We start from the raw sequence: 12,632 nt of genomic DNA on the forward strand, positions 1-12,632 counted from the left end.
TTCAAATTAGTGGTCAGTAATGACACTTGAGAAGATAAATATTAAATAAGTCATAGTTAAAAGAAAAAGAGTGGCAAATAGAAGGCGAAATCCTTAGTGGATAAATAGGTCAGTTAGGGCAGTGGAGGGTAAAATCGCAAATTTCAGAAGCAATATCGATCTAAAATATCGAAATTTTAACAGATTTCGGGGGGAGGAAATTTTCTTAGTTTTTTCTTTCGAGACAAAAATTGAAATTCGAAAGGCACATAATACAACTGAAGATTATATACAGGAAATGTGGCTAAACATGCACATCTTAAAGACTTTACAGGATGTTAATAATAAAAAAAGAAAATGTTTTAGTAAGATTACATTATGTGTATAAAATGTAAATAATTAGTTTTATTAGTACAATAAAAATTAGTACAAAATTTAATATGGTGACTAGGGGAAGGACTAGATTAGATAGTGCATATACATTTTATAAATGTATAGCCCACGTATTTGGCTTAGAATGGCGTCTCAATCAATTCGCCCTCCTCGCAAATGTATAATGGTAACAGCTGCAGGGCTAATTTTGCATCTGAACCCAGTTCATCTTTACTAAAATTGAATAACGGTGGCAATCTCTCACCATTGGGCATGGGCGTTTGTAGAGTTTCCATTAAGCGTAATTCGTCGAAACACTGATCGGCACAAGCCTGAAGAGATGATATACGATCAATTGATTGATAGACTAGACAGCTATTTAAGAGGGTTGCTAAATCTTGAGGTACATAAGTATTTAGTATGGCATTCCAATCACGTGAGGTATGGATCTTTGTCTCTGTGATGTCATACATGGTAATAATTCGAGGCACACGATCTAAGCCAGTGGTGCCTAAGATCTGGATAATATGGAGTAATTGTTCTTTGCCATGTTTATTGCTGGCAAAGAGTGGAAGGCCGTTTAGCATTTCGGCAAGGACGCAGCCGGCACTCCACATATCCACAGAGACGCTATAGACAACACTGTTGGCGAATAGTTCGGGCGCCCTATAGGCACGAGTGCAAATATAACTCACATTCTCCTCGTGGGGCACCAGAACTTTGGCACTACCAAAATCACTCAGTTTGAGTAACATTTTCTTTTCATTTAGCAGCAAATTCCCCGGCTTAATATCCCGATGACAAATACTTTTGCTATGCAAATAGGCCAATCCTCGAAAGAGCTGATACGCCAGAATGCGAATGTAGATGGGGTCAACGGGACGCTTATTTTTACGTTGCTGGACTAGATAGTCCAATAGACTCATAGGCATATGTTCCAGGGCCATTATTATATAATTGCATGGCGGTGTACCCATTTCAATGTGAAAGAAGAACATCATTTTCAGAATATTACAATGCTGCGTTAATTGATTCATGATATCCACTTCCCGTTGCTGATAGTCGCCAAAATTGACGATTTGCTTCAGGGCCACCATTTTACTCTCGTGCTGTCGATGACCGTTGTCGAGCAGCTCGGCCTGATAAACGCGACCAAAGGTTCCACCACCGATTAGTTTTTTCACAGTAATGGATGTGGGCACCGATTTGCATCCTGAATGGTAATATGCCATCGTATGAAATGTTTCATTCTCTGGTATAACATAATGGTTGGGATTGGGCGATTGATTTTGATTTTCTAGTTAAAGACGGGATGGATGGTGTATAATGATGATGAGGGGAAATTTCAAGAATTCTTGGGCCGTAGCGACCCCTTAATAAACGAAATCAAAACTTACCCATATTTTTGTCCTCAACACATGTAAAACAAGGGACAATAATAGGGAACTGGTTTTAGAGAGTTGCCAATCTGTACAATGACCGACTTATGTTACCAGACTTTTTATACACAGGCTCTCGAAATTTTGCCAGGGTCGTATAGCTGTCACCAACACATCAAATTATCGGGTAGACATCCATCTGAAGTTTAGTCTTCGCACAGTGGTCGGATTTCGAAATGTTTCTGGCGTAAATTAATTTTCTAATTTCTCTGTTTCACAAAAGTTTTTTGCATTTTTTAACTAACAATAACAATTCATTCATCGAAAATTTTAGAGAAATATGAAGAAGATGAAGAAACAGCTAACATGGTCAAGTTTAGCAAAGAATATATGTAAGTACAGTTGGAATTTTGAGAATAATATTGAGAATAAAGAAATTCTTAAGTTCAAATTCATATCAAGGTTGGTTTTAAAGTTAAAGAGTTTTGCGATTAATTTTAGCGAATTCAACCACTGTGCGTCGTTCAAAATTTATAAGATAACTCAGCACTTTTTGTCATACAGTATGGATAACTTCAACTGATACAAGCAAATAGAAAAATTACAACACTGTTTTCATGGTTTTCATGCTGGGGGATAATTGTCATTTGTCTTAAGTTACCATATGTAGGGCCGATAATCATAATATTATCTGTTAGTTAAGAAGGTAAGAATTAATTGATGATGAGCAGCAGTTTCGTGTATTAAAAAAAGTTTCTGGTAATCAGAAAGCGTAAAAAATTTGATTCGAAAAAGTTAAAAACAAAGCAAGTTGTTAACAAACTCGATATTTATGTATATTTTATTTTGATTTTCATCAATCACTCAACCGCGTGAAAGTTTTTACACCCTTGCAACTTTTTTATAACTCGTTCCTTACCTAAAGCTATCAAAGTGGAAAAACGTTTTTTCTAAAAAGGCTAAAGTTTGCGAAAGAACGGCCTACAATATTAGTCAATTGATCAAAGTCACTGATCACCGATCGTTCCTATGGGAGCTATGTTATAGTCGACCGATCTTGATCAAAATCGGCTCAGTCGTTAACAGATATATTAAACTAACAAATGTTTAATTTGAAAGCAATCGCGTTAAAAGTAACGAAGTTATTTACAAGTCACTGTTTTCGACCGATCGTTCCTATGGGAGCTATATGATATAGTCATCCGATCTTGATCAAATTTGGCACATTTTGAACAAGTTTGTAGGCGTAATAAACTTTCTAATATTAAGTTTCACGATAATAGCGCAGAAAATAACGAAGTTATTGAGAAAAGTCACTGTTCGTGACTTTGGGGTTTGTATGGGAGCTATATGATATAGTGGTCCGATCCGGCTGAATCCGAGATATACAATGCCTGCAGTATATACAAGCATATGTGCAAAATTTCTGTAGCTCTCACGGTCTAGGATGAGTTTGCGTTGATCCAGACGGACGGACGGACATGGCTAGTTGAACTCGTCTCGTCGTGCTGATCAAGAATATATATACTTTGTATGGTCGGAGATGCTTCGTTCTATGCGTTGCACACTTCTGACCAAAATTAATATACCCTTTTTGCAAGGGTATAAAAAGGAACAGTATTCCTGAAAATCTTAAGATGAATATTTATTTTTATGAAGTAAAAAGTAGATTGAATAAGATTTCTTTCAATCTCGATCCCTATTGAGATGTCGCTTTATAAATTTAAATATAATCTTTTCGACTCGATGTTGATCTTTAAAAAGATTTATAGTTAACCCATGAGATTGACATTAATTACAACAATATTTGGCTTAAAATAAGTTTAAATTTTTCTTTCGACGATTATTATAAAAGAATCTTTTAATTTCAAATCATCTGCTATTAACTTTGGCAGAAATATATGCTGATAATGATAACGTTAACTGTATTCATGTAGATTAATGATTTAGTACACCTTTACTTAAGCTTTAAGGGACTTGAGAGACTTTAAAAGATTGTATTATATTAGGCCTTAGGCATACTTCTCTGGTTATTAGGGGATTTAATATCATGAATTTGTAGCCATAAAAGTCAAATTTGGTTGCTCTTTTCTTTAATTAATAGTAAAACAAAAGAAAAAACATTGCCTTTATTAAACAATTTAGCTGGTGAGCACCCACATAATACTCTAACAACTGGCATTGGCATGGTTTTGTGGTTTCCTGGGCCTTTATTTATTTTTTTTTTTTCATTTATTTTTTTTTTTTTTCTTTGTGCCTTTTAAAATTAACTGCCTCCTGAGCTTAGACCGCCAGCTGCTGTGGTCGTTGTACGTCGCGCCGCTGCCTGCATCATCCTTTCATGTAGCATACTTTGAGGCGTGTAAGCAATAGCAACACGTTGTTGGTGTCAGCGGGAAAGTGTTGCTTTTTTATTTGCTCCTGTGGCCTCTTTGAAAAGGTTTGTTTTTTATGGTTGGTTTTTCCCCCTCCATCAAGCAATTAGAAATTGTGTAAGCATACCAAATGTGTTTTAATCAACATATTTAATTATAGAGGTCTTCTTCAGTTTATATTTCATGCTCATTTTAGTAGAAATATGTGTTGGGTATTTGTATTTGTTTTAGTTAGCAGACATGGCTATTGTTTTTCCAGTTTAGAAATCAAGGCGCCTGACTACCTCGTTCAGTTTTTCTTGCACATGCTAAAAAAAAAGATAAATGTATAGAGAGAGAGCAAGATTCAGTTGGAGGTAACCGGTTTTTTTGAATAGCTACATATCTAATACCAAGTTCAAGGTCAAGAACATAGAGGCAGTGGTTAGTGAGTGCATCACACCACCACCATCATCATCATCATCATCATCTCGGCATCGGTAGCGGCATCGGCATCGGCATCTCTGGCATCACAAAGGTGTGACTATCCAACCGCAAGTACAAGGCGGTTGCGGATGGGCGGGGGTGGCGCATTCAAATGTTGTTTAATTACACAGTGGGTAAGTCTAAACAGCTTTTTGTTTTATTTCAGAGAATAGAGAGACTTGTGCAAGTCGAAAGATTTTTCCCACGAATTGCGAATTTCCATTAACCATTGACTTTGAAACGTCAAGTGCTTGGCCACGAGAACAAAAAAACAAAAAACCGAATGAATGCGGCACGTTGAATCAATTGAAAAGCAATGGCTAAGAAGGCTCTTTACTTCAAGGGTACTTACAATATGAATCTAGAAGATATTTACATAAAGTCAGCCAAGTATACACACATTCATAATGTATGTGTAAGTTCTTGCATTCAATTTAGTCAAATAGAAATGGCAAATCGTCAAAGTTAATAAATCAAAATGATTAAGACATTTAGAAGTATGTACTTTTGTTTATTAAACATTTATTGACAGTTCTCTTTATGAATTGTATGAAATTCTTTCCAAGCAAACAAATCGTTTGTACTTTTCACTTATTGACAGTTTTAGTTGCATCATGACATAATGATCTAAGATTGTTAGAGCTTTGTATTATGTAATAATTGTCGTAGAATATATAACAGATCTACATATATAACAGATCATATCGTTGTTTGTTCCTATACGTAAAAAGCATGTTACAAGATTTCAAAGAAAAGTTAACAACAACATGACCCAAGTAATATATACATATAGTATAAAAATATATATAGTTATGTAATAGAAAGGGAGAGTGAGAGAGTGAAAGCCAATGATAAATGAACTGTATAACCATTGAAAATAAACTTATTTTATTTGATTTATGAATGACAGCACAGTTAAACTTCATTAAGTACAAAACCCCATCGCGATTCCCGTTTGACAAATGTCATGGATGTCTAATTTGCATTACACGATGAAATATGCTAAGAGAGCAAACATTTTGAAACCACACACACACAAACACCAACAACCCATATAACCACCCGTACACATCCTGTCACCCACTCAACCACTGACAACTGCCAATTCAAATGGCTGACCCAAGAGCAGCCACTTTGTAATTATAATACCCAGAGTAGACAGATCCGCAGTAAGCAAAAACCTAGATGCAAAAAAAAAACAACCAAAAAACAGAGCACCCAAAAAATAAAACCGTAAAAGCAAATATTGTATAAACGGATATCCTTAATGTCTGTCCGGGATGCTATACTACTTTTGGCCTGACAGTCATTTCCGTTTTCAGAACTTTTTTTCACTTTTTTCATTGCTTTCCGCTGCGAGAGTCTGTGGCAAGGCATGTGGATGCGGATGCGAATGCGGATGATGGAAAACCTGTTGCTTAGTGAGAGAGATTTATGCCATCGTAAAATATGCCAGTTGAATTTGTGAATTATAATTTTAGGGGTTTTCCCTAACAAGGCAAGGCAATGAAGTCGAGATTTAATTTAAGTTCATCTTAAGTCAGACAAATCAATAGAAGGTCTTTATGGTTGAAATGAACTTTCGGTGCTTTGTGTACCCCATTAAAGGGGATAAATTAAGTGAATGTGTGACATAATATGCTAAGGGACAGGAGATTGTGTATACAAACTGTTGAAGTACCTATCATCACTTAAGGAAAGGTAAATAAATCTTAAAGCTTTTTAGATGTTAATCGGAAGTCTGCAGTCTATAGTCAATGTGGGCCAAATATAACACCAAGATGGCCGTATATAGAAGTTGCAAAAGATTTTAAGAGGGTTTTAATACAAGAGCTGGTAAAGAGGAGAAAAATGACTATACTTCTTTACAAGGATATTAATTATATATAAATAAAGAATTCCAAAACGTGTAAAATAGTCCCTTAAAGGATATCTAAATACATTGGGAATACCAAAAAAAAGATGAGTGTTTTTGTTCAAGAACCTCTAGGATAATATTCATATACAAAAAGGTATGAGTTATCATGGATAATTTTTCATAGATTTATCAGGGGGCAAAAGGAATTCGAGAAATAATTGTGCAAATTTCAAAAGATTTGTGCGAGAAATGTCAAATTTGAATTGTTATTGCGACTAAAGAATAGAGGATTTTCATTTCGTTTCCGGCCATGTCACGCATTTGCCACATACATTTTCTACCACCCACCAAGCGCCACCCGCCACCCACTACCCGCAGTTCGACCGACTTTGACACATTCACACACGCGTTGGCCATTAGGCAAAAGTAAGCTAAAGGCACTAGAAGCTGTTGCTGCCATTTTCTCTCATCTAAAACGGAAGTTGTCTGTGTTAATGGAATTACATGAATTTCAACTCTGAACCGCAGAGTAAAAAAGGACGAGGCGGAGGACCCCAAAAAAGCTGGGAACTGCCTTCCACGCTGGGATGTGGCAAAGCAGGCGACATTTCCTGCAAATGCATGGCCCCTAAACTTTCGGTTTACGAAAGTTTACGCTCCACTCCCGGAAATGATAATGGGGCCTCCGACCGACTTATAGCATTAAAGTCCCGCTACCGCTACCATAAACAGAATTCCACTTTAGATTTCCGCATCAACGCAAACAAAACTGAAAACAGAAATGTCAAATTTCTTTTTTTTTTTGAGTGAGTGAGTTTTTAGTTTTCATTTTACAATTTTCCATTTGATTTTATTTTTTAATGCAGTTTCAACGAGTTCTAGTTAAGCTGATGGGTTCAGTAGGTGGTTTGTGGGTGGGTTGTTTAGGAACGGCATTTGCAACATCCTCCCCCATGTGTCAAGCAGCTGTTAGCCCACTTTCCTCACACTCCTTGCCACTTTCATTTTGCCATTTGCCAACAAAAATGTTTTCCTTGGCTCTGTGCCAAACATTTCAGACATTTTTTTGTTTGTTTGTTTCTTTCTCGTTTTACAGGGACTTGTTTTTATGTTGTCTACTGTTTCGTTCCCTGTTGTTGTTGCTTTATTTTATTATTTTTGCAACCATTTAAGTAATATGCAAAAATTTTGTTGAAATTTAAGTGCAAATTTTTGCTTATATATACATAAATATGGTAATAAATGAAAAGCGAAAGCTCTAAAATGGCCTAGAACTTTTTTATACCCTTGCAGAGGGTATTATAAAATTGGTCAGATGTTTGTAACGCACAGAAGGAGACGTTTCCGACCCCATAAAGTATATATATTCTTGATCAGCATGAGAAGCTAAGTCGATATAGCCATGTCCGTCTGTCCGTCTGTCCGTCTGTCCGTCGGTGCGTAGGCGTTTTACTCAGCCATCTTAAGAGCTATCGGGATGAAATTTTTTTTGGGAGCTTTTTTTTTACCCGGGTGAGATAAAGTATGAAAATCTTTGGGATCGGACTACTATATCATATAGCTCTGGAACAAAAATTTTTGCAAAAATTGGAGTATCCCCATGAAATTTACCAATATAATAGAATTTGATATAAAATCTCAGATCCCAAAATTTGACCCTGATCGGATAAATAGAACACAAGTTACAGTCTATATAAATCGGTTCAATCGCTGCCGGCAGCTCTGCTTGCTGCCTACTACGTCATCATCAAATCAACAGAGCACATGCATACACACACAGACGCAACGCTACATAAACTGTATGTGTATGCGTGCGTTGCTTTGCTTAGGGAATGAGGGAAGAAGAAGAACAAATTGTACATAGTATGAAGAGTAAAATTGTTTTGTTTGTATATTAATGAATTGAGTTGCAGAAAAGAAATTTTGAACATGTGAAATTATTATTGTCAAGGACTGCAAGGGTATATAAACTTCGGCATAGCCGAATTTAACTTCTTTGATATTTTTTGGCTGAAACAAGCAACAGTTGAAACTGAAAGCAGATTTAATACTTATAAAAAGTATACCTACAGCTAGATTTTTCAAAGAACCTTAAATTTATATGAGTTAAGTCCAACGTTCTAACTTAATTTATATATGTAGGGCCTACAAATCGACCCACCTTTAAGTTGGTTCATGTAAGCATTGAAATATTTGTGGAATTACAAATAATATTTTAAGAAGGGCGTTCATATTAGTTGAAGAAAGTTCCATGAGACTGCAGATAAAGGGCATTATTGAATTAAAAAACAAAACGCAAAACTTATTATACTTAATCTAATATATATCTTAAGTCGGGCATGTCTTATTGGAATGGATACCTAACAAAGGATACCCATGAAGATAAATGTCATCCTGTGGAAACCTTTAATCACTATTTAATCAAGTCGATTGCTTGATTTCATTTCAAATAATACATCATTTAGATATCGTTTAATTTTTATAATCAACGTTCAAACTGACTGGTAATTTACACCGATTTACTCCAGAAAAGGACATGATTTAGTTTTTGCTGTAAAAATTTAATTTTTTTTTTAAACATATATAAATTTAGTGATTATATATATTATATTATATTATATATGTATATATGTATGTTTCTTATTCTTCGTTCTTTATATCCAATTTCATTTACTGATTGATAGTTAAATTTTGAAAACTACTTTGGTCTACGTCTTTACCCCCTGCCATTGAAATGGCAGTAAAGGACGTTTGCCTTCTGTATTTAACGAAATGTAAAGGACTCGACCACATTCTTCTCATTGATGTTTCTGATATCAATATATTTTTTTTTTGTTTGTAGCCACGCCCATTGCGTTGGTAATCTTAAAGTCAACTAGTTGACCGCCAAAAAGAGAGAAAAAGTGTTGAACGTGCAAATCCCCGCCCACAAAATGTTGCGTGTGTGCGTACCCCCTGGCCAAAGTAAACGTTGGATGATGGCCAAGACAACGTTTAATTGAGCAATGCGAGAGAGAGAGAGAGGCGGGGCAAACAGGTTTCGGCAAGGAACAGCTGCCACATATGAGATCGAAACATCTCCTCTTTATCTCTCCCTCCCTCTCTTGTACAGCTTTTTTAGCCATGAGATTGTGGCATGTTGTATGGCCAAAGACCAAGATGTTGTTATGGCCATTTAATTCAAGAACCAGGTCAAGGTTACCAAGATCATAATGATCTTATGGATGTTGTTGATTTGTTGTTGGTTGTATTGTTGACTTCGAACATGTTGCATGTATGTACATACGTTGTTTCCCCCGCCCAGACTGTTCTCAAGCAATCTGTTCCTACTTCAAGTTGAATGAGTAATACATACAAAATTTGGTAAAAGGCTCCTTTTATCGTACAAATCATGAGGTTCATGAGTTTTTTTCGTGTTGCTTTTTAAAGCCTTGCTAATTATTTGACTTCAATTTGGAAATGTTTATGAGGGAAATTTTTGTTTTTGTTAAAATACTTAATTACCTCGAAGCGAAAAACAAAAAAATTTAAGCAACCAAAAACCCAATGAAAGAAACAAAAATGAGTTAAGCCCTATAATTAGATCTCTTACTTGCTCATACTTGTACAAATGTATGTAAGTAGTATATCATTTTTGGCAATTTATATGCAATGCTTGGCTGCATTTGCAACGATGATCCTCCAATTTGCCACGCCTGGTTAAGCCCACAAGTTCAATAAACAGACTGCCATGACGTGAGGCCAAGAACAAAGCCAAAAAGCCCAAGTCAACTGCCAGCTAAAGAGTGAGAGAGATCAGAGTTCATAATCATTGCTGAACTTCCTGCTCACTTTTTGCAATCATTTTAATGGGATTTTAACATGCATTTTAAATTAAGTGCGTCCAACACTTAAACGTTGCTTTTGTTGTTGTATCCAACTAAGAAAAAAAAAATGCATTAATCATACATGAAACTTTTTGACATTCATTAGCAAAAAACACAAAATATGTACTAAAAAATAAAAGGTGAAAACAAGAATGCAAAACATTGTACATATTTTTGTGGAATAATTTGCATATAAATACATTTAAAAGTTTTTCAATCATTTTTCATGCATGTCCCATACAATGTACATATATTTGCATATATCTTTTAAATAAATATGAAAAACATCATCATTTCAGGGCCGATCTGCCACTAAGGTGTTACTATAGTGGATAACGGTACAGCTATATATAAATAATTGTAGGCGACATAGTATTACTTAGCAAGAGAATGAAGCAAAGAAGCAAGAAAAAATAAGTAGAAAAGAACAAACAATGAACGTATTTGAAAGAATTATTTTTAAGCCGTATAAGTTTAATCAATCTAAGCCATCTTAATAGGACATCATTAGCAAAGGAAGCTTCTTGGAAGAACTTCAAACTAAGTTCATATTAAAGTTAATATGGACATATGATGTTCCTGGGATTTTCCTATATCTGAGATAATATTAATAGGACAAACCAAAACTTGTTTCAGAGATTCAAAATCAGAGTTCTGAAGATTTCTAATGCAGAAATCTACATATCATTCGGAGTCCCATATCCCCTGGGACAATAAGAAAAGCTCCCGACTTACAAATTCGCATCCAGAAGTCCTTGCATAATACATGATCTCTAAACTATCTACTCACTTCCTCGCCACATTCTCATCTTATTTCTGTGATCAAGACATCTTTCTCATGGTAAACGCAATTATGTCTGCTGGCCCCAGAAGTGTAGAAGGAAAACTCAATAAAAGAAATTTGCGATACGGGATCATTTTTTTGAATATTTAATGCCCTATGGCCCGTGAGTTTCTTATCTCGCTCCTGATGTGCCATTGATTTTTCATTATTTAAAAGAGAGGAGGAAAAAAATACATTTAATAAACATAAAAACTCTTCTGATTGCATTTTATGAAATTTTGTTATAATTTATGGATATAAAAAGTACTTTTTTTTTCTCTTTTTCCAATGTTGCTGTCAAAAAAGTTTTCAATTAAGCATTAAAATTACCTTACGGTTGATAACATTTGCATTTCGAATATATAAATTGTGTGAGATATTTCATTTGGCCGTAGACATTAACATTCTCAATCACAGTCAAATGACTGGCCATTTGCTTTAGCCCAGAAGAAAAATAAATCATGATGAGCGGACTTCAACTTAAATAAAGTAAGTGAGACAATCTGTCGTATACGCAATATTTGACTGAAGGTTCTGTTGTTCTTGTCTCTCTCTCTCTCTTCTTTTCATTTGACCATCTTATGACCATCCTCGAAGTCAATGTCTATTAGTTGACTTTAAGCTGTCTGGCTAAGACTAATTTGATTGCTTAAATGGTTTTGCCAAAAGGAATTAACTGTGCGACGACAAGAACAACAATCTGCTAGATGTTTGTCATTAGTAAAAGTCCCACGCTCCACTTACTCTTACCGACTCCCCACTCCACACGCCCCCAATTCTAATAGTTGGGACTGTCTGGCTCCTGGCATTTTGGCATATTAGAAGGAGCTTAAGTAACGATGTGACACGCAAAGTGAAGAGAGCTAGAATAAGTTTTTGAACACCTTTCGAACAAAAAGTGCTTCAATGTTTTTTCTCACTTTACTTTTACGCATCCCCCACATTATTTTACGACCCTTAAGTTCTCTTGGAGCTCAGTGAACTTTTGCCTTAATAAGCGCAATTGACATTTCAAGTTTAGGTGGTAGATACTATATACTACCTTGTAAGTACCTATGAGGGCGGCACTCACTTAGACTCGCACACTTTTTGTCATACAAAGTTGGCATCAGAGAAATGTACATATATGGGCGATGGATGCACATGACACAGATCCTGACGGGGGATTGGCCAGCATCATCATCCGTAACAACAGCAGCAGCAGCAGCAGGTACTCCATTCAGCCATAAACTGAAAAACATCTCATGGGGCCTTTAGGTTCTGGGACAAGAAACATTCAATGGAGCATTAAACTGTCCAAATCGAACCAGAAACCTGAACAGAAAGAAACAAAAAATCTTCACCAAAAATCAATAAATTGTGTGGCAGCAATTTTAAAGCTCTGAATTTTTGTTGGCCTTTGGCTTTATTACAATTTCATAAGGTGTTTACGACTTTAAAAACTGCCATAAACTTTGCCGTTTGATGTTCCTTCAACAAAATCTTCCTTGTGGCTAAGATAAAAGTTAAACACTT

The 12,632-nt window shown here is 35.6% G+C and overlaps 1 protein-coding gene across 1 annotated transcript; it reads right to left on the minus strand.

Moving 5' to 3' along the window:
* Positions 1-491: 491 nt before the first annotated feature.
* On the minus strand, positions 492-1,583 carry Pk34A (Protein kinase at 34A). The gene has a single exon (XM_068294902.1). The coding sequence runs from the start codon at positions 1,581-1,583 to the stop codon at positions 492-494; it is 1,092 nt and encodes a 363-aa protein (XP_068151003.1).
* Positions 1,584-12,632: the final 11,049 nt, after the last annotated feature.

Source organism: Drosophila tropicalis, unplaced genomic scaffold (assembly GCF_018151085.1).
Source record: "Drosophila tropicalis isolate 14030-0801.00 unplaced genomic scaffold, ASM1815108v1 contig_845, whole genome shotgun sequence".
Lineage (NCBI taxonomy): Eukaryota > Metazoa > Arthropoda > Insecta > Diptera > Drosophilidae > Drosophila > Drosophila tropicalis.

What these genes read in the sequence shown, in the direction of transcription:
- Pk34A (XM_068294902.1), bottom strand. Translation starts at nt 1,583, where the DNA reads ATGGCATATTACCATTCAGGATGCAAATCGGTGCCCACATCCATTACT.